Source organism: Rhinolophus sinicus, chromosome 16, assembly GCF_057876585.1.
Source record: "Rhinolophus sinicus isolate RSI-liver-muscle chromosome 16, RSI-T2T, whole genome shotgun sequence".
Classification (NCBI taxonomy): domain Eukaryota; kingdom Metazoa; phylum Chordata; class Mammalia; order Chiroptera; family Rhinolophidae; genus Rhinolophus; species Rhinolophus sinicus.
In genome coordinates this window covers 29,446,492-29,469,979 of record NC_142516.1, presented here as the reverse complement: position 1 = coordinate 29,469,979, position 23,488 = coordinate 29,446,492, and the positions used below count along the sequence as shown (strand labels likewise).

The 23,488-nt window shown below is 39.7% G+C and overlaps 1 protein-coding gene across 8 annotated transcripts; it reads right to left on the bottom strand.

The window, feature by feature from the left end:
• Window positions 1–8,438: 8,438 nt before the first annotated feature.
• TRMO (tRNA methyltransferase O) lies at window positions 8,439–22,996 on the bottom strand. Of its 8 annotated transcripts, none has more exons than XM_019729189.3 (6): window positions 22,843–22,996; window positions 17,956–18,130; window positions 15,589–15,746; window positions 14,140–14,205; window positions 12,237–12,902; window positions 8,439–8,853 (listed from the first exon to the last, which is right to left on the bottom strand). In XM_019729189.3, exons 1-6 carry the CDS (start codon window positions 22,916–22,918, stop codon window positions 8,594–8,596), a joined length of 1,401 nt encoding a protein of 466 aa, XP_019584748.3. In that variant the 5' UTR covers window positions 22,919–22,996; the 3' UTR covers window positions 8,439–8,593. The 8 variants fall into 8 exon arrangements, with proteins under 8 accessions (XP_019584748.3, XP_074186854.2, XP_074186851.2 ...); XM_074330753.2 differs by lacking the exon at window positions 17,956–18,130 and adding an exon at window positions 15,107–15,170 and having other exon boundaries at window positions 22,843–22,980; XM_074330750.2 differs by having other exon boundaries at window positions 22,798–22,933.
• Window positions 22,997–23,488: the final 492 nt, after the last annotated feature.

Below are 23,488 nucleotides of genomic sequence, written 5' to 3'. Positions count from 1 at the left end.
GTCAATCAGTGGCAGGACATGACCCAAGGGATGACAGTGGAGTTGTGTCCCAACGGACTCCAGCCACGGAGAAGTGCCCCAGCAGCAGAGAACAGAAAGAAGAGTGACAGGAGGGGATCACCACAGAGGGGAGCATCTTCTGGAAATTTCCATTTTAGATATTAGGATGTTGGAGATTAATTTAGGGATTCCTTTGAGGGCCAGAGAGTGCAAGAAGACTGCAGCTCCTAAGCCACAGTCAGAATGTCCTGAGAGCCAGTGAGCTGAGAGATGCACAGAAACGGAATGGCTATCTGAGCGGTCAAGGAGCTCCAGTGACCAAGGAATGCCACCCCCCCTTTCCCCAACCCAAGAGTGTTGTTTGCTCAAGATCTAGAACGGCCAAGCCTTAAAGAGCAGCTTGCTGATTAATGAACTGAGGCTCATACTGGAGGTAGAGCTGCAGGGCCAGCCTCTGGGTTTTCCCATCATAGTGCCCCTTGCCTCAGCTAGCCTGCCTACTCCATTTCCTTGAATCTGTAAACTTAAGGATTGTTGATTTCTTAATACCACGTCCTCTAATTCATGAACATGGTAGATCTCGTCATGTATTTAGATTTTCCTCAATTTCCCTCAGTGTTTTATAACTTCCTGCGTACAGATATTATACATATTTTGGTAAATTTTATTCTGAAGTATTTCATATTTTTATGTAAATGGTATTTTTATTTAAACTTCCAATGGTTCATTGCTAATACAGAGATATAACATGATTTTTTGACCTTATATTCTGTGACTTTGTTAAACTCATTTACTAGTTCTAGTGACTTTTTTTTTTATTCTTTAGGATTTTCTACAGACATGTCATCTGTAAATAAGGACAATTTTATTTCTCCCTTTCCAAATTGTATGCCTTTTGTTTCTTATTCTTGCCTTACTGAATTAGCTAGTAACTCCAGTACAATATTGAATAGAAGTAATGTGGACGCCCTTGTCCATCTTAGGGTGGAAAGCATTCAGTCATTCAGTGATTCACCATTAAGCATGATGTTACCTGTGGGCTTCTTGTACATGCCCTTTATCAGGTTGAGGAAGTTCCCTTCTATTGATACTTATCTGAGTTTTTACCACAAATAGATATCACACTTGGTCATATGCTTTTTCTGCATCTATTGAGATGATCATATGGTTATTTTTTTTAGTTTGTACATATGGTGAGTTATTTTGATTTTTTAAATGTTAGACCAACTCTGCAACTGGGACAAATTCTACTTGGTCATGATGTATTATCCCTTAATATATTGTTGGATTAAATTTCCTAAAATTTTGTTTAGAATCTTTGCAACTATACTCACGAGAGATACTGGTCTGTAGATTTCTATCTTGTAATATTTTTGTCTGTTTTGGTATCAAGGTAATGTTGGGCTCATAAAATGAGTTGGAAAGTATTCTCTTCTTTTCAATATTTTTGAAGTTTGTTTAGATTTTTTTTTCCTTCCTTAAATGTTTGATAGAATTCATCATTGAAGCCATCTGCACCTAAAGGTTTCTGTGTGGGTTTTTAACTACAATTTCAATTTTTAAAATACATGTAAGGGCTATTCAGGTTATTTCTTCTTGAGTGAATTATGGTAATTTACATCTTTCATATTTTTTATTCATTTCATCTAAGTTTTAAAACTTATTGGCATAAAGTTATTCATAATATTCCCTTTAAATATCTGTAGAATCTACAAAAGTGTTACCACTTATTCCTGATATTGTTAATTGGTATCTTCTTTTTCAAATCAGTCTGGCCAGAAGTTTATCAAGTTTATTGACATTAAAAAGCAGCTTTTGGTTTTATTGATTTCCTTTTTTTGTTTTATATTTCATTGATTTCTGCTTTGATCTTTACTATTTCCTTCTTCTGTTTACTTTGGATTTAATTTGTTTTGTTTTTGTTTTTCTGCTGCCATTTATTGGGATTTTAGCAGGCAGCAGAAACAAATGCATGGGTTCACTCTCTGTTTATCTAGAAATCAGAGATGTGACTTGAGGGACAGAGGTGGTAAACTTCGTTTTAGTTCTGCTTTCTGGCTCTTCCATTTGTATTTATAAAACTGCCATTTGTAAATTCTCCTCGGCTAGAAACCTTCAAGTTTTGTTTAAGAAATGTTGGTTCTGCTGTTTGACAGACTTGGGACTTACATCCCAAGCCTTTCCCCTTCTTAGCTACATGATCTTATAAAATAACTTAATGTCCCTGAGCCTCAGTTTGTTCATATGTACAATGGAAATAATAACAGTATGTTTCCTCATAATGAGGTAATCCATGTAAAACTCTTAGCTCCATGCTAAGAGTCGCCCTGCACTAATTGATAGTGCAGGGCGACTATCATTTTTCATGACTTTCATTATAAGAATCTATCTTGCCCTAAAGACTATCATTTAAGGCTTTTTTCATGTCAACCCCTCCTGTTAGATAAACTCTAGCTTTCTGTTGCTCACAAGTGTGGTAGCTAAATGTGTGAGCTAGCTTTTGCTTTATAACACACCACCCCAAAATTAGTGGCTTAAATAACAAACACTCTTTTTTCCTCATGATTGTGTGTGTTGGCGAGGCAGTATTTCTAGTCTAGGCCAACTCAGCTAGAGCTGGCTGATATAGGGATGGCCTCGCTGTCTGGTGACTGGTTCAATGTCAGCTGAGACGCTGCCATGCATCTCTAATCATCCAGCAACTAACCGAGGCTTCTTCATGTGGTAGTGCAAGGATTCCCAAGAAGAGAGGCCAATCTCTGATGACTGAGCTATTCCCACCTTATGACCCAGTGGACATTTTGTGCACGGCTGCACTAATCAACCCATTTTCTGTCAATTGTTTACCCCTCAACTTGTCATTTGCAAGCACTCCTTACTCATGCTGTCCTACTATATTGAAGATATCTTTGAATGTGAACTTTTATCTTGGCAAATATAGGCTATTAGGCAAGAAGGAAGAAAAATCTCTAGCTCTGATATGCGTGAGTCCCTGAGGTCCCCTGGATATTGTGCCTGATCCCTCTGGGACTCGGTCCTGCCTTGGCTCTGCCAATTCTCTCAGACCTCAACTCCCTCTTCCCGCAACCTGGGCAAAGCCTGAGTCTCCAACTTTGTTGACAGCCCTGCTCTATGTCCCCACACAAGCTCTGCTTTGCCACATACCAACATGCCAGCCTGTCCTTCCTCCTAGTCTGTCCTACCTCCACTTCAGCAGAGCCCCCTTACCCAACGGACTCAGCTGACCCCAGCTCCAAGCCTCTCCTTTCCTGCTCACTGAGCTCAGTTCCATTCTGACAGTGGATAAGAGCCAGTTCTGAGGATACAGGAGAGTGATCCCCAACTGTCACATGGCCCCTCAGCTTACTAAATGCAAGTAGAGGAGAACCAGAGGGTGGAGCGGATGAATGAGCAGATGCTGCAAGCACAGACCCATCTTAGTCCAGATTGGGCCAGTACGGGCCTCAAGTGTTCTTGGAGGCTCCGCCCTCCGCCAGCAACGTCATCAGCATGGGCCACCGTCTTCTGCCCCGAGGCACAATGCTTTATCCAAAACTGTCTCTGGAAGAACAGAAAACGTCAGTGTATGCTTGGGGACAAATTGCCCAGGCCCAGCCAGTTTACCTGCCCTGAACTGGCTCAGCTCCACAGCCAATGTGTGACCTGGATGGTTCCTGGTTTTGTGATCCACAAGTGAGGGGCCAGGAAGAACTTAAAATGTCTCTAACGATATTTACCAACAAAATTTGGGGCAGGGAAGGAAGGCGGATATGTAGTTATATATTTAGATATATAAATCTGACTTATTTGTTAAATTAGGACATTTTACTCATGTGAGCTCATGATTAGAAAACAAAACATCCACAACACACTGAAGAGAATAAAGTGAACAGTTCCCTTCCCCAAGGAGCCCCCAAAGACCAGCCCCAGAGGCAACCCCTTCTAGAAATTTTCTACATATGCGTAAACATGGATTTTTATAATCGTTTTACATATATGAATAGGATATAATCATACTATTTATGTCATATTTATAAGTTTTCTCACATAGATACATGACTAAATCTTTTCAAAATATAGATTGTTCCTGACTTAGAAGCATGTGATAACCGAAAAGCTTAATTTGTAAATAACCGTTCTGGAAGGAAGTCAAAACACCTTTTCAGAGGAATAATATTCTAAATCAGAGTCAACAAACTTTTTCTGTAAGGGGACAGATTGTAAATATTTTTAGCATTGAAGTCCACAGTTTCTGACGTGTACCTCTCTGGAATTTTTTGTTTCTGTTTGCAATAGTTTTAAAGTGTAAAGTCCAATCTTAGCTTTTAGGCTGTACAAAAACAGGCTGTGGGCTGAACTTGGCCTTCAGACTATAGTTTTCTGACCCGTTATAAACAGGCCCCCAGCTTAGCTTCCAGAAGCAAAATTAACCCATAATGTTGCTAAGATACCAAATAAGATAATATATTTAAAATTGCTTTGTAAACCATAATGTCTATACTGATGTGAAGAATTATTACAGTTCTTTAGTGGTTAGCATGTGGGTAATTTTAAAAAATAAAAATTGTTAATACTGAATAACAAAGTTTTCCATATTTTGAATTGCATGAAGAATTAGTGAAGAATTTGAATAGAATGCTCAAGTCATTTACAAGGCAGAAGAGGTAGATAACGTTGTATTACATCCAATCCTACTTTTTCCTCAGTACAACATAAACACACATTGACTCCAATTTGGTTTGTGAGGTGTGAGTTCACAGGCCAAACGGCCCCCTCCATCAAAAAGCAGAGAGAGTATCATTGAGTTTTTGTTCCCTCCCCACCCCCGTGGGCGCTGAACAGGCTTTTCTTGTGCTTGTCACGCACAGACACAGCACTGACCCAAACTTTGACTCCTTCGAGAGTTGCATCTGCTGAAGCTTACAAAGGCAGAGAAGTGGCAGAGAGTGGAATAGACAGGATGCTGGAGAGTCATTTGGTGACTACCTAGCTTAGGAATCTTATTTTTAACAATGGTAAAAAAATAAAAAATTTTAAAAATCCCCATTATAGTTTATTGAGCTTTAATCCTTATGACTTACCTCTTTTCTGTCACAGGGGTTGAACTTACCTTAATAATTTCACACCATGCTTATCATTTTATTTTCTTGTACAAGAAATGCAGAGAGTTTCCTGAAATATACGGGCTAGAATCAGGAACGTAGGAGAGAAAGGGTGCTAGAGAGGACCCTGTGTGAGAAAGGGACGGAGACGGTGACTGCATACATGGGCAGTAAAGGTGGCTTGCGACACCTGTGCAACCCCAGAAGGGAAAGGCAGGTGGGAGGAAAACGCTGCCTTGGGCATGTGGCATAATGTCAACTGGATCCTTAAGTTGTGGGCAATTGGATATCTCCCTTAGCAAAATGTCCTAGAACTTGCTAAAAGCAGTCCTTCTAATTTTTAAAAATATTTCTGTAATAAAAAAAGAAAACAGAGGCATCCATACTTTGGGATTTTAGGGACCCCTTGATTCCTGTGAGTCTGCTTGTCCAGTCAGGTAAGTCAGAGCAGAGTGGCAGAGAAAGGGGGTCAATAATGATGATCACAATAAAAATATGACCTAAGTTTATAGACCATTAAAGAGTTTAGGAAATAGGCTCCCAAGCTTTATCCTTGTAACAACTCTGTAAGGTCAGGGAGTTGGAGATGGGTGCAGTGACTAGTCCAAGGTCACAGAGCTAGCATAGGGCAGAGCTGACAACAACACTCAAAGTTTCCAAAGCCAAACTCGCAGCCTGCTTCCCAGGAGGTTCCATGAAGATCTGGTGGGAATGGACCTTTTCCTCGCCCTGCTCTTCATGTAGCAGCCTGATTCCCATGAATACCACTCTACGTAAAGTGTCCGGCGCTTTGTAAGCATATGGAGTGGCTGACCCTCAAACAAACCAGCATGGTTTGCTGGGCGTACACATCTGCACTAGTAGAGGCAGTAGAGCTAGGCTGGGAAGGGAGTCAATTCTGGGGTCAGACTGGGTGGGGTGAAATCCTTGCTGCACTCTGACCAGCTGTGTAATATAAACCTCGGATCAGTGTATGAAAAGCACATAGCCCAGTGCCAACGACATGATAAAAGTTCAGGAACTGATACAGATTTCATAACTATTGAGTTTTCATCTGCCTTCTTTGGGACCATATTATAAAAAGAAACCTATAAACATGAAATTGATTTCTATCTTCAACTTCATTTTCTTCTCTCCAAAGAAAGTCACAAACACATAAACAGAGTGAACGCCTCGTACACGCATGCTCATGGGTTTGGCTAATGAGTCTGCCTGGTTGTGCACAGCCTCCCTATGCTAGAATAATCCATCCCACCCCAAAAGCCAAGCTACAATTTAAAATTTTAATAAATGGAACTCATCCTTCTAATCCATTCCTACATGTGACTGGCAAGCATCCACATTTCTTGTGGAAGTTACTGTTCTGGAAACTTGGGGCAGGAGGGCCAAAAGCCAAAATTACCTGAACAGCTTGAACTCCTGGAATTTATCTCCAAACTAGTGAAAATAATCGCGATCACGGGCTCCCCCTGCAGGCACCAAAAAGGAAAGCCTGAAATTTAAGGTGGATATCATTTATGCATAGAACAAAGAACTATGTCCCTTTCTTCTTCTTTTGAAAAAGTTTCCAAGATGAAAAGAAATATAAGACTTGCTTCAAACTCTTTCTCTTTCTGAGGGATCCAAATTTCCTCACAACAGAACACTGAAAATATATCCCTACAGACGAAAAAAAGCTCCCATGGGGAACTCAAGGACTGGGGTGGGGAGAGACTTCAGAACATGCTATATGAGAAACAGCTGAAGAAAATAGGGGTGCTCAGCCAAGAGAGGACCGAAGCGTGGGAAGCTGGAACAGTATCTGACAGGCTAACACGGGAGTGCAATCAGCCTTACGCCCTGTGGCCCCACGAAAGGGTGAGGTTATCAGAGAACAGGTCTTATCGCATATAAAGGAAGAACATTGTAATGATGGGCACTGTCCGTAACTAATGACTACACAAGACGAGGGCTGAAGGATTATCACTGAGGGGTTGAAGCAGCAGCCAGGGGGCCAAACGCTGGGGATACTGAAGAGACTGGTGAGCGAGCTGGCAGAGAACTAGGCTGGATTACATTCAGGATTTCAGTTCTAAAATCCTGGGAAAGTACATTAAAACCCCAAACCACTCAACAGTCCTCTTACTGGAGGGCTGGTTGGTATCGTCCTCAACATTATTATTTCCATATTAAATGTCAACATTTTGTGCTTCAAGTCCTGATTCGGTTTCAAAACAATTTTAAGAGAAAAATATCAAAGTCAAAATAAATGGTAGATTATACTAATGTCAAATCCCTAGTTTTAACATCATACTATAGTTATGTAAGATGTTACCACAGGAAGAAGCTAGGTGAAGGGGACAAGGGACCTCTGCACTATTTTTGTAACTTCTTGTGAATCTATTAGGATCTCAAAATAAAAAGCTTTTAAAAATCAAATTAAAGATAGTTCCCCAAGAGGTTCTAAGTAACCTCAAAGACAACCCAGTTTGATTCAAGACTGCAGTGTCATCAGCCACAAATGACTGTTCAAGTATCTACAGGCAGCAGGGCTCGTTTCAAAACCATGAACAATCAGCTGTAAGATTTATAATTGTGATAAGGAAGCCGATGTCATCTTGACAGGTGTTGAATTTGGTTACACCGATCATAAATCTTCAGTTATCTGGGATCACATCATTAAAATCACCTACAGGCAATGTGAGTACATTCTTACAACGGCTTTCTACGTGGTGCTACACAGGAACCATGTACAGACTTAATTACTATATTTATCTAACTGTAATACAATAATGTCCTTATATCTTCTTCTTTCATTAACTGTGACTTGCAACAAGAACTGCATCTTGTTTATCTCATTTTAGCACCAAAACCTAACCCATAGTAGGTTCTCAGTAGTCACAGAATAAATAAGAAATAAACTAGTAGTTATTTTCTTGTACTTCTGGGGGTGACTTTCTGTTTTGATACAAAGACATCTCAGAGTCTCTATTTTGAAATCAGGATTAAATATACATACATACGTGCACACATACACATGTGTGATGAAGTTTCTGAAACACGGGTTTAATCTCTAAAAATCTTTATAAACACTTGTTTCTGATTTGTTAGTTTCCTCAGACACAGTAACTCAGTTTGAATTAGAATAAATGGAGAGGTCAAGTTTTTCCAGACAGGAAAACCAACATGAATTGTTGAACAGGATCCCCTCAGCTTGCAAGTCCCTGCTAGAATGATCTCTGCCCAATTTTATCAGGTGCCACGAACAGCCAGCTTCTTTCAGGAATTACCGAGACAGCATCACCTTTGGATTCTTCAATATTAAATGATCAAAAAGCATACAGCAATTTTTCTCAATTTTATCTCTTGGTTTATTAAAGTATGTGTATTTTGAATAACCCAAATCAATCACAGCAGTGAGCTCTGCAAAGAAGGCACATCATTAACTTGTACAGGAAATCCACCGGCCAATTGGAAGTCAGTTAGGCTCTTAAAGATGTGCTGGAGGCTACTTACGATCCCCGAGACACCAAGGACTCTGTAGGGTCAGTCATCTGAACGGGCTCAGAAGCTGGTTTGATCCTTAGAACTTCTGCAAAGCCATCACCAAACCAGCAAGTGACATGTGCCATGTCTATAGTAAAGTAGAAAAGGCGGTCCTGGCAGAACTTCCGTCGATACACAGACCGAGGATCAGCGGACAACACAGACTCAATGGCACGCCTTGCTTCCTCTGCTGACTGAAAATATTTAAATGAAGCCTGACCGACATCTGCAATGAAAACAACACAATTTAACACTCAAAATCATGCAGGTCACAATTCCACTCTGGGAATTTATCCGAAGAAATCCAAACTACTAATTCGAAAAGATATGTACATTCTTATGTTCATTGCAGCACCATTTACAATAGCCAAGATATGGAAGCCACCTAAGTGCCCATCAATAGACGACTGGATAAAGAAGATGTGGTACATATATAATATGGAATATTACTCTGCCATAAAAAAGAATGAAATTTACCATTTGCGACAATATGGATGGACCTAGAGAGTATTATGCTAAGTAAGTCAGAGAAAGACAAATACCATACGATTTCACTTATATGTGGAATCTAAAGAACAAATGAACAAACAAGACAAAAACAGACTCATAGGCACAGAGAACAAACGGTTGCTAGATGGGAGGGCGGGGGTTGATAGGGCTGAGTGAAAAAGGTGAAGGAATTAAGAAACCCAAATTGGTAGTTACAAAATAATCATGGGGATGTAAAGTACAGCATAGGGAATATAGTCAATAATATTGTATTAACTACTGTGTTTCCCTGAAAATAAGACCTAGCCAGACAATTAGCTCTAATGCATCTTTTGGGGCAAAAATTAACATAAAACCAGGTCTTATTTTACTATAAGACCTGGTCTTATTTTACTATAAGACCTGGTCATATAATATAATATAATATAATATAATATAATATAATATAATAATACCGGGTCTTATATTAATTTTTGCTCCAAAAGACACATTAGAGCTGATTGTCCAACTAGGTCTTATTTTCAGGGAAACAGGGTATGTATGGTGCCAGGTGGGTACTAGCCTTACAGGAATCACTTTGTAAGTTATATAAATGTCTAATTACTATGCTGCACATTTGAAACTAATACGAAATAATATTGAATGTCAACAGTAATTGAAAAATTTTTTAAATCATGCAGGTCAAATTTCATTACTGTGAACTTCAATGAGGAGTTTGGTTGGTTCCTTGAATACCACTTGAAATGAATAGGGTTTGGAAATCTCTTCAATCATTGCAGAGAACGTCACCTTCAAGTGGTATTTACTGTCATTAGATTAAACTCATATACCCAAATAAGTTTATATTTTCTGAACAGAAAAATCATGGTGATATTTTTCCTTAGTCTCCTAACTAGGAGAGCTGAGCTTTCATTTTCTGGCAACCTAAATGTCACTTTTCTATGCTCAATGTGGACTTTAATTCCTTGTAATTTTCTTCTCAGGATGGAGGAACGGGCAGGGAGACGCATGACAGTCCCAGCATTCTCAGAAAGCCACAAAAAAGAAGACATAAACCACACATACCCAGAGCACTAGCTATAGGCAAGGGAAGGTGCATGAGACAGCCAATGTCACAGCTCCACAGTTAAGTAATACCACATTCTCTAAGGAACAAGAACATGAAAGCGTCCTTGTGAAAACTGAAACGGATACACTGAGAAAGTTCAACTCCATCACGAGAGAACAGTCAACCCCATTCCACCCAGGTGTGTATGTCATGTAAATAGATTTTTACCCTGTCAAGTGGCAAAACTTCCTTCATTACGTTACTGTGGATATTTTAATTTTTAAAAATACAGTCTTAAAAAATTAACTGTGACCTAATTTTTAATAGCTACAACACAACATACATCCAAATGAAGGCCAGGCCCTTCCAGGAAGGCATGTGCTTTAAACAACGTTATTCCTGTTCAAAATAGTGTCTGCAGTGGTGGTGGGTCTTTATCTTTCTGAAAATAAATTCAATTGTTATCAAACAGCCAAAATTCACTCTGGGCTATATCTAATAAATAAGTTGGTAAGTAAAGCTATGAAGTTCAATTTTTGGTCAAAAACCATGGATCAATTCTGCAGTGCTAAGACGCCTTTACTGCGTGGCTCATAAAATGACTCTAAGGCCACCCAAAAAAGAGGAGTTCCAAAACCATCACACCCTCACTGAGTGTCTGGTAGGAGCTCTAGGCCTTTGCTTGTTCACATGGCGTTAGGTGCCCTGTCTACTTACCCTTCTGGGCTCAGCTCAAATGCCTTGTAAGCTCCAGGAAGCCTGCCCAGGCCTCCCACTGCCCCGGTCAGGCTTCTCTCCCTCGTGTGCCCACAGCACTCTATTCTAGTGCCAGTTCCACCCAACTGCAACGTCTCTCATCTTTTCTACCCTCTAAACTTTCTGCACTGGCTCTAAATCCTGCTGTCATAAATCAGTCCCTGTTTTACAGTTATGATAATACAAAATTTTTCTTTTTAATCATTTTTTAATAAATAAAGCATATTGTAACCTCTCAGGCATGCAACACTGTAGTTTGAAAAAGAGGAAACTTCCAAAGTACGAAGCATTCAGTAACCATAAAACAAGGGGTAAGGATAAATATAAAGTGCCTTCCAGGTAGCACTGCTTTGTTCTACCACAAAACCCTTTTAAAACTGACATTCTTCCTCCTGCCAACTGTATATAGAGATGAAACAACCTTCATAAATAAAACTTTTAAAATAAAGAGATTAATTTAAAATTAAGTACTTTGTTTAAACATAAAGCCTTAGGCAAGAATGAGAAGCACAACCCTCCCGTGGCAGATGATGAAATCTGACATCTCCTTTGCAACTAACCGGCTCTTTCTTACTGGAGCCACTGCACCCTCCTCTTAACAGCCCCTTCCTTCATTCTATTAGGTTGGTGCAAAAGTAATTAAGGTTTAAAAGGTTAAAAGTGATTGCAAAAATTGCAATTACTTTTGCAGCAACCTAACAGATAGCTGCTGGGGATCTGCTGTGGTTGGAGAAACCAGATAACAATGTTTGTTAAAAAACATGTGTTAAAGTAAACAAGTTTCAAGTAAAAGTCCTGTGGCCTCGCTTCTGCAGTAAACTGTATGTGTCTTTAGTGCTGTGACTTTATGGGGACAATTTCTGTGCTGAAAGACTCCTTCCCTCTTTTGGGCTCTGTGCCAGAGGGTGCGCTATCAGCCACGTGACAGAATAACCTGGGACATTTCTCTAGTCAGCTAGTAAAACAGATGAAAAAGACTTAATCTGCATAAGTATAGAACATGCACAAGTTAGCTTCTGAATGCTGTTTGAAAATTCCAAGAACTATTATGACAGATAGACATGACGCCACGTTGTGAGGCAGGAGCCATTCTCAGCAAACGCTTTACTGAGCACCTGGGACTCACTATGCTGCATAAACAGTTGTTGAATGAAAATCATCAGATGATGGTGCTGCCCAAATATTACTTTATACTCCTAGATTTCTTTGCCAGTCATCGTGACAAATCCTCTACGTAGCTGCCCTCAGAAATACCAACTGGCTAAATCTCCTAGTAAAAGCTCCTCACTTATTCAGAAATAAGAAATGGAAAGTACCTGGATCACCGTCTGAACTGAGGTGCCCCAGGTCCATCTCTGCATGAGGAGTAAACCGTACTTCCAAGGTGGCCACGGGGGCCTCTCGCACCCAGGCGGGAACCACACTGCCGTGAGCTGTGTCAGCCATGCTGGAAGGGCAGTGAAGAGCCACGGGCTTCACTTCCACACTGTCTCCTTGTGGGACCACTGCTGCTTCCCCTCTCCTGAGCCTCTTATCTGTACCTTCCTCTGAAAGACTCTTCTCCAAGAGATACGGGCCGATTCGCTGCTCTGCTACATTCGGACCCTGACCACTTCTTGATTCCAAGCCCAAGTCTGCTGCTCTCTCCCGGTGCTTCGGCGAGCTTCGCTGGCTTCTGGCCGTGTCGTCATGTTGCACGTCATTTTCTCTCGCAGGTCTCCCTTCGGCACACTTAGGTTTCTCCTCCAAGCGACTGCAGGGTTGTGGTTCATCACAGCCTGGGAGCTGCTGCTGGGCACCAGTGTCAGTCTTGCCATCAGACCAGGACACGGTTTTTGGTTTGTGTTGGTTACTATGTAAATTAAATTCCGCGAAAGGCTTGATCAGATTTTGTGGCGAGTCATAATCAGCTATGTAGGGCTTTATGTCCAGTACTGGCGTGCCATGAATCATATCAATTCCAGAAAGGTATATAGCTCCACCTGTAGTATGAAAAACACCTCTTAGAAATATTGACAATGAAGGACAGTGCAAACAAATAGAGAACCAACACCGTCTACTTAGCCTCACCAAACTTACTCACAATCCTCTTACACACCAGGCTCTTACACCTGGTGCCGACATACACCGGAAACCCATCCTCTTCTTTACCTGTCAAAGTCCCACTTGCTCTTCAAGGCTCTCACATAGCACTTCTTCTACAAAGCTTTTGGCTTTTCCAGACGTACGCGTTCTTTCCTCTGGGTTCTAGAGGAACCTGTATACAAACTTTTTGGAGAGCCTTTTTCATGAGGTCTGACAACGACCTGCCTAACCAGTGAGCCCTTGAGCCATTCAGCAATGGGTGGGGCCGACTCATCTTTGCATCACTGGGGTTTCTAACTCTGTGCCAGGTACATCAGTATCTTTAATATATCTCTGTGAGACCAATGAGGTTTCCATTGTGGCAAATAGATTCTAAGGTGGCCCTATATGCTCCTGGTGTTCATGACCTGTACAATCCCCTCCTCGAGTATGACTTGATATTACTCCAGTGACTAAAATATGTTACCTAACATTCTTGTGCTTGCTGGCAGACTCACTCTAGAGACTCTCCCTGTGGGCTTGACGAAATCCGCAGCTACGTAGGGAAAGCCCATGTTGCATGAACTGCGGGTGGTCTCTAGGCACTGTGGGCAGCTGCTCAAAGCTGAGGGAAGCCACCAGCCAACAACCAGCAAGAAGCTGAGGCCATCAGTCCCACAACTACAAGGAACTGAATTCTGCAAACAACCTGAGTGAGCATGGAAGTGGATTCCTCCACAGTCAAGCCTCCAGATAAGAACTCATCCCAGCTGACACCTTGATTGCAGCCTGGTGAAACCCTAAACGGAGGACCCAGCTCCTGATCCCCAGAAACATAATAATGTTTCAAACACATAACAAACGTGTGTTGTTTAAACTGATAAGTGCATAATTGGTTATGCAGCAATAGAAATCTAACACACCATTAAGACACATCAAACAATTAAGCAGAACAAAAGTCAGCATACCAAATATTAAGGACAGGTCTCTTGTTGTCTCACTTATACAATTGCTGTCCAGTTCCTGCTACTGGTGCAAAGTCTACTAACTTGATCGTTGGGAAACCAGTGAAATGAGAATCAAAACACTGCATGTGATCGCATTTGCTTCTGTCTCCATTTAAGAAAAACAGGATTGACACAGGACTTTGCTTACTGTGAATGAGTCTGGAACTTTGCGAAGATGATTTTGGACTTTCTAAGTGGTTATGTCTCACAGTATCTGCAGAAGAAAGGCACTGTAGCTTAGGTCAGAGTTCATGAGATTTGGAGTCAGACAATCCTCTGGCTGGATGCTATAGTGCCCTCATCTATAAAATGGATACTGCTACCCTATCAAACCCACAGAGCCACAGTAAGATAACACACATGAACGCTCTTTACAAACTGTAAACACCACACAAACATAGGTGGTCACTACAATAATTACTTAGTAAGAGTGTCTATAGTACTGTTGTTTCTTGCCTTTCACCTTTCTGATTTGATCTCCCCATTAAAATGTTAAGTTCGTCCATAGGGCAGGGACTTTTATCTGACTTGTTTACCACTATATCCCTAGTACCTAGAACAATGCCGGGCCCATAGCCAGTGCTCAGAAAATATGTGTGGGTTGTACGAATGATCATAAGATGTTCCAGTACTGTTACCCAAGTTGGTTAGCCATCACAAATTGGTAAAACTCAAGTTGGATCAGCTATACATTTTTTCCAGAAAACATACCCAAGACCCGGTTGAATTCAGTCCAGCAGGGGAGTTCTAGTTTTGGGAAAGTATAAGCAAAATAACTGCTCTTGTCTTTTTAGCACCCAATAGCCTGAAAAGTACTTAGAGCTTTTGTATCATAAGAGCCTTTAAAATATCCTGTGGAATCCCAGAGAAGGCAGATCCTTCTCTTTTGCCCACTTTACAAACAAGTAAGCCGAAGTCTGGAATGGTCTCCTGACTCCTAGTCTACTAGCTATTTCTCTAACAAACGTGCTGATTAGGTCAGAGTGACTCAAGAAAGGGTACGGCTTAGTAACTAGGTTACAGATGAACGCTAGTTAAAACTAGTCTGTGTACTCTACACAGGTACTTCCACAATCTGACAGTTGTTGGATCCTACAGTGTGCTTCATCCCAGACCTTGTGCCACACATCATCGTTGATGGCTGCACTGTAGCCACGATGCAAGTTCATTTCTTCAAGGCTGCAAGGAAGAAATGATACACTACCCTATATGCATGTACAACCAGTTACCGTGTGTTAAATTTTGAAAGTGTACGATTATTTTTGAATAATTTTGTATTTATTGCATTCCACATCAGAGAAAATTTGGTTACTAATTTAACGAGTATAAAATCTTAAGATCTATTTTTAAATAATTGAAAATGTTGATAAATGCAATGATATAAACAAACTCAGAGCACTCTAGGAGAGCTTATTTCAAAGTGTTTCAATGCTAGCATTCTTTTAATCATTTCATTTTCTTCAATGTCTTGGTGGTTCTCAGGAGGTACCACCACTGGTACTTGTCTGAACCACAGCCAGTCCTGAATACTATGTTGATTTGATAAGACTTCTTTTGGTTAAGGAAAAAAAGGTATAAGTAGAAATAAGTGTGTTACCTTCAACCTTTTCCAGTTTGGCCAGGGTCAGTCCTATTGCATTGGGACGATGTGGGCTCCTTGTGGAGAAAACTCCAGTCTTCGCACCATTCAGCCGAGGAGGCTGCACTTTTGCCTTGCAGCTCAAATGACCATTTTTGTGAAAAACAAACAAAATCCTATTGAAAACAAACCACTCAGTAAGAAAAGAGCGTAAGTTAATTTATCATAATGATTGGAGGGGGAAAAACTTTAATCCCCACAAATTAAAACAGAAAGAATGCTTTTAATGGTATTAAAATATAATCAGTGGGGGGAAAATAATACCATTCCTGTTTCTTGAAGGAAGATAGTCTTACCTCTGTCTCCTTTACCCCTAATACAATGACTGGCACATTGCAGGAACTTAATAGACATTTGTCAAAATGCTTGAATAAACAACATTTACTAGGTAAATGCCTGCTTTTTGCCAGGCAGTATGATACACAGTTTTACACTCATTTCATTTAATCCACTTAACAACCCCAAGAAGTATAATTTATCTCCCATTTTAAGGATGAGGGAATTGAGGCTCAGACATGTTAAATAACTTTACTAGGCCTTCCTATACAAGATCAACAGCAAGAATCCATGAAGAAAAACAATAACAGACTTGAAATTATTAAATCATTAAATTTATGTACTGCAAAAATGTCATCCCAGGAGAAAATGTTTACGATGTGTATAATGGGTTAATACCTGTGGTATATAAATTGTTCCTACGAATCACAAAGGACAACTCAATATAGGAAACTAAACAAAGACCATGAATAGGCAATTCACAAAAGAAATAGAAATGCTGACAACGATATGAAAAGATTTTGAACCTCACTAATAAAGAAATTAAACTGAAAAACAAAATACTATTTTTCCCTGTCAGGCAAAAATGTGAAAAACAGGTAACATATAGTGCGACACGGGTGTAGGAAAAGGACGTTTTCATATACCTTTGAAGTATAAATTGGTTCAACTTTCTGGAGGGCAAATGGGTAGGAACTGTCCAAAATTACAAATATGTACACACTTTAACCCAATACAGCCACTTCTGATAGCCTATTTATAAAAATATACAAGTGCCCAAGTCACGTATGTGAGGGGGTTTGTTATAGCATTACTGTAATAGCAAAATAACTCTCCATTAACAAGGGAGTGGTCAAATTATGGTACATATATTTTTTGCAATAAAGGGCAGCCATTAAAGCAAAAAAAGTTAAATCTATATGTACTGAGTGAAGAAAACCTATTCCATTTTTAAAAACACACACTCACTCTGTATATGTATATTTATGCTTCTATGTGTATCAAAAAATGAAAAGAAAGAAAAGGTCTGGCAGGATATGCATACACTGAGCTGTTAACAGTGATCATCTATGAAGAGTGTTGGGGAGTGGGGATGAAAGAGGAGAAAAATAGGAGGAATAAGGAAAAATCTATATACTTCTGAGTCCATTTTTTTATATCAGCAATGTTTTGAATTTAAATGATTTGAACCAAGATCATACAAACGAGGTCAGAATGCCCATGTTCTTTCTATTCTATCCATGTCCCCAAATTAACATGAAAAATAAGCTATTTCAGAATAAAAACTTAATTTTAGGTCTTCACCAGTAAAATTCGGCCAATTCAGACTGCTGGTATTGGGGTGAAGAAGAATGGACAGAGATAGAATTCCAAGTGACAGCAAGTAATACTAGTATAACACAGGTCTTAATATAGGTAACCCTTGATATTTAAAGTATCCAGGTTTCTAAGGTCTCTTTTGAATTTTTGGAAGAGTAGACTTAATTTTTCATGGGTCTAGAGCAGTGTCCATAAACTTTTTCTATAATGGTTCAGATAGCAAATATTTCAGGGTGTGCAAGCCATCCAAGTCCCTACTGTATCTATTCAACTCTGCTGCTGCTGTAGCACAAGAGCAGCCACAGACAACACATAAATGAATGCATGTGCCTGTGTTCCTATAAAATTATTTACAAAAACAAGGTGGAATGGATTTGGTCCACAGGCTGTAGCTTGCTGACCCTTGGTCTAGAGGACAGAATAATGACCCATGGACAGAATTGAGAAGGTCTACAGATTTCAGCTTGACAGAAAGGCATTCATCACAATTAGAACCAACTGCAAATGGACGGTGCCCCCTCAGTCGATCCCAAGCCTCCCTGAGGGTGTCCAAATTGTGCATACACTCACGTGCACAAATACCGTATAGGAATTTTATGCAACAGACAAGAGTGATCTGGATGGCAGGCTCAAAGGTTGCCTCCTTCAGTGGTTGCATATAAACTGGAGTACTTTAGTCAGGTGCAAGCTCTGGCCCAAAGTACCACTGCTAACTATAAAATAACTTACCAAACATGAGAAAACTGTTCTAAGCCCATCAAGGAATGTTCAGGATTATTAAAGATGCTCTTTCTAATTTTCAAACAGGCCCTTGAATGGCTACAAATGGATGGCTGCCTTGGAGTACCATTCTTGGCCGAGAAACAGGATTCTAAGTAGCCAATTGGCTCAGTTAAAAGATTGCCTACAGAAGAAAATTAGATAAAAAGTCATTAGTCAAATGGTCATCAAAGATGTAGGAAAACATGTGTTTTTCAATTCACTGATGTCATTGTTTTAAAATCTACTAGGTATTATGCAACTATAGAACATGATTCTTATAGTATTCATGAATACATATAAATATCCTCATCATTACATACACATTGTTATATCCCCTTAGATGATCTACTAGGAAGGTCTAAGAAAGAAAGAAGGAAAGAAAGGGGCATTGCTAGAAAACCTATTATGACCGTAATTCAAAATCTATGCTTGCCTCTGATCATCAGTACAGGTTTTTTCCTTTCCTTGATGGCAACAGAAAAGACCTCATTTTTATAACATACCACTCTTTAAAGATACTTTTCATTAGATTTTCCTATGAGGTATTTAACTGGGAGCTGGGAGGATAAGGCACTCAGGTTCTGGCTCTTCAGTGAATTTAATTGTGTGACCTTGGGCAAGTCACTTAACCTCTCTGTGCTTCAGTTTCCCTGTCTTGTAAAATGGGAGTAATATCTACTTCCCAGGACTGTTATTGGGATTAATTAGCTATGACTGTAAAGCATCTAAGGTTCTTGAATAAAGCCCTATATAAATACAAAATAATATGTTAAAGATACTATTTGTGGGGGGAAAAATTCAATACTACCATTACTAAGTTATGTGAGGTTAAGGTTAAGGGAGCATTTCAAATAGAAGGAATAACATGCACAAAGTTAAATGAGAAATGTTATAGCATATGCAGGGAACAAGCTATTTTGATTTGCTGGAGTGTGAAATACAAAGCAAAGAATAATGAAAGGAGATAGTGGTTGTATTTAAGAAAAGATGCTTTCTATTGAAAACAACATATGAAATAAACTAGTTTAATTAAGCAATGAAATGAGTGCATGGTATCATACTACTAAAATATCTACAGGCAGGGTAGATTTCAGGTTAGGCTTGGTCTAGTTGCTCTCTGCCCCTCTAGAATGTAAGCTCCACCTGGGCAGGGGATTTTCTGTTTTGTTTACTGTTGTGTTCAGTGTCTAGTTGTACTTGCCTGCAAGAGGGCAGGTGCTCAAAAACTTCATGTTGCATGGAAAAAGGACTATGTAAGTCTTAACTGACTAAAATGGAAAGTGACGAAATGAAAGAGCAATAATGAGTATAACAATCCTACTTATAAAAATTTGTTTATATATTTACCTATCTAATTATGTACATATACATGTCTAGAAAGCTATCTGGAAGGATATTCATCAAAATGTTAACAGTGGTTAAAATGGGTGGAGAAATATTTGGATTATTTGTGATTTCTATATTTGAAATTTTTGCAAAAATCACAAATCATTAAAAATATTTTTTAAAGCAGTAACTCCTTTCACAAGAAGAAAAACACTGGTCAGGTAGCATCACGACAGGTTTAAAGTCCAAGGTATCTGCAACTACCATTTTTAATTTATAGATAACTTTTTTTTTTCACATTTCATGAAGGCTTTATTAACTTCCTTTAAGACATGATATAATGACACTTTAGACTCTCATTTTATTTCTGGATTCCATTAAATCTATCTCACCAACACCGGTGGTAAGACTACAGGCCTGGAGCCATCCCTAACAGCACCTTTCATTACTTTTCACTTTAAAAATGAAATTAACTGATACGTATAAAATATTATATGCAACACATATGTAAGTAATAAAGCATAAATTATAATGCAATCCTGTGTAACCGCCACCCAGCCCAAGAACTAGAGCTTTACCAATAACTTGCATTTTTTTTGTTGCTTCTCTCCTCTCTCACACCCCTCCTTTCCCTCTGAGATGAGGTGCCTGAATGTGGTCTTTGCCATTCACTTCCTTTTTAAATCTGATTTTATCACATGCATATACATGCCTAAACAATATTTCATTTATTTTGTCTTTAAGTACTATAAAAACTGGTTTGAAACTGAATGTTACCTTCTCAGACTTGCTTTCTCCCTCTCAATATTATAATTCTAAGAACCATGAATATTGTGTATATTTTGGATGTCTTTAAATTTTTTTATCCTCATCTATGCTCTGTGTAACAGATACAATAAACTAAGATCTTAAAGATGAAGAAACTGAGGTCAAATAAGTCTCTGGTTTTCATTAAAATATCATTAAGAAAAATGGACAAAAAGGATCTTAACCTAATCATCTAGCATTCCTGTATCCTGTTTTTATTTATTTAACAAACACTTTCCAAATGTCTTAATTGCCAGACACTGTGCTAAATTTTGGGAAAAAATACAAACAAGAACTCTTATCACAGTGGAGTTAACTGTTGCGGAGACTCTCATAGTATGTTTCAGTATCATGGGAAATGTCATAGCTGTGGTAATGACCAAAGACTTCTGCCCTGACTATCTGACTGGGACCTACAAGTGTGTAACTGAGTCACGAGTTACATATATGCTATGATAAATGTACATTGTAACCAATTATATGTATTCTAATCCTCTTTGTGCATCTCTGTAAAAACATAGGAGGACAGTGGATTAGCAATGAACTGGAAGTATACGCTGGAGCTATGTTGTAGGAGTCCCTCAACGACATCATTCTTAAAGTTTGGGACCACTCTTAATGTATCAAATGTCCATTTAATAACCTACTGGGAATTTGCCATATTCTAATACGTCTGAGCCCTCTGGAACCTATTTATACAATCTGTGTCCCTGTTCTTGGGATTATAATGCTATGAAATACAAATGCTCAACACTTTGCAAATATAAATGCTACTTGAATGTTCTACTTGAAGTGGAGGCTTGAGAACGTCCATCTAAGGAAATCCTGATCTTCCTCTTGCCTCATATCTCAAAAAAAAAAAAAAAAAAAAAAAAAAGAAACATTAAGCACCTACCATTTGGTATAAGCACTGTGCTAAGTGCCTGGGTACAGACATAAATAAGCAGTTCTCATACTCAATGGTGTCCAGTATATTGACAGAGATGGACAATCCAAATTAAATCAAACCGCCTTACATACAGGATAGGGGTAAGCACAGGTACGCCAGGGTAGTACTGACATGAGAACCACATGGAAATGGGGTGAAGTGGTTCCCTAAAGGAACATGGGAGGGTTAGGACTGCTATCAGAAGAGAAAAAGGACAAAAACAACACAGGGCCACTACACTAGCTATGTGACCTTGGGCAAAACCGCTTACCTCTCTGAATCCTAGTTTTCTCGTCTAAAAACAAGGATAGTAAAACAAAGATAACCAACCTCTTGAAAAGTTGTAAGATTACTAAAATATGTAAAGCACCTAGTACAACAGAAGGTGCTCAGCAAGGAGTGGTTTTTAAAGCCCTTGCTCAGGCTTTTTTTCTCCCTTTTAACAATATTACAACTGTATTAACTGCGTAATAAGAAAAATCAACAAGTTATTAATGCAGAGGATTTTGTACACAAGGCTTATTTACAAGCCTTGTGCAGACAGAAAAGTTCAGGTTCTTTCCACCTCTTGCCTGAACTAGTCACTTACCTTTGTTATAATTTGTCTCCCCTCTGCCAGCCCTTCTCTTCAAATCACACTGCACTAATCCTCCAGACTCTGAGTTCCTTATGTCATCCTATCTCTAATTTTAACTTTCCATGTTTCCCACTGTTAATAGACAGCACATTTCTTAGCCTGGTGTTCAAGGTTCTCTACAATCTGAATCTAATCAAAGGTTCCCAAACCTCCCTGTTCCATCCAGTACTTCAGGATTTACAGCTCCCCAGTCCCATGCTCTGTAGACCTCTGGGCCCTGCTTTTTCCTACCTGTCAAAATATTAGACCTATATCCTCGCAGTGTGCAACACTTTCTTAAAATGAGCACAACCTTTGACCAGGTAACAGTACTTTTAGGAAATTTAAGTTAAACATTTAGAACATACACAAAGATTGTAATTTCAAGAACTTCCATTTAGAACGATGAAAACTGGCAACAACCTAAACGTCTAACAATAGGCAACTGGTTAAATAAATTACAGCACATCTATAAAACAAAATAGGGTGCAATCCCTTAAAATTATTGTTATGGAAAGATTTTTGTGCATCTTAAATTAAAAATAAAATTTCTAAAACAGTAGGGTCGCATATCAACTCATTTTCTAGTATGTATGTACTGAAACAAGTATGGAAGACAGACGTCAACAGACATTAACAGTGGATTTCTCTGGGTGATGGCTTGACTAATTTTCTTCTATTTGCTTCCTCCAGTTTCTAAAGTTACTATACCTTGCTCTATGTAAAGAGGTGAAAATAAAGAGAAACAAAATCATGTCCGTATTTCTAAACCCAGTTTAAAACTATGTCCTCCCTCCTCAATTCCTACAGCACAGGATGTTCCTCACGTGGGGAATTTATTAATTCCTAACCGGCATAACACCAGCTGTATATATCCTCTCTCGTATATGAACGAAAACTCCCTAAGAGAAAGGCCGTTACACTGCAGGTGGCTGTTGCAGCCACAGTGCCAACAGACCGACCCCTAGCTACAAGAACGGAGGATGAGAGATGACGTCATCCCGCTCGCTTCAGACGCGTCACGTGGTAGAAGGAGCATATGACCCGTGCTTTGGCAATAAGTATCAGGACGCACATCAGTTCAAGGTCTCGCATCTCGCGTCCTTCTCTGAAGTGAAGTAGGCTCCCGCACCTGGGACTGTTCTGTGTGCGAAACCGCAAGTCTCTCAGAAGTTACCTGTCTCCAGAGCCGGCTTCACGCACCCGCAAGGGGTCGCTGTGGGGCGAGGCCCTGGCTCCTCCAAGTCGCGCATGGTTACTGGTCAAAGAGGTGCCCACCCGACGCGATAGATTTCCGCTTCCGGTCTCCGTGCCTGGCGCGTGCGCAGTAGCTGCACTGGGTGCCAAGGTTCCGGCGCACGCGCGGGCAGCTCAAAGGTTACAGTTAGGGTGCAGAAGTTTTTTGTTGGTTTCTGTTCTTCTTCCGATCCCGGTGTCTCGGTTGTCTCGCGCCGCTTTGCTGCGGTTGCCAGCCCTTTCCGGGCAGTCAGCGACTTCAAGTTCCCACGCTTTCCAAGGTGGGGACACATCGATGAAGATTTAAAAAGATGTCTCGAAATAATAAACAACCTACATATCCAGCGCATGACGCCATTTTTTAAAGAAAAACGATGTGTATGTGCAATCACCCTACGGTGAATGCAAAATGATCAGGTGTTAGGAAATGTTTAAAATTCTCTTTGGGTGGTGGGAATACACAGATGATTATACTTCTATGTATGCTCCCGTTTTTCCGTAATAATGCTTTACCAGAAAGGAACCCCAAGTAAACTTTATTTCAAATATTGATGGGGAGCCCCATACGGGATTAGGAGTTAAGAAGT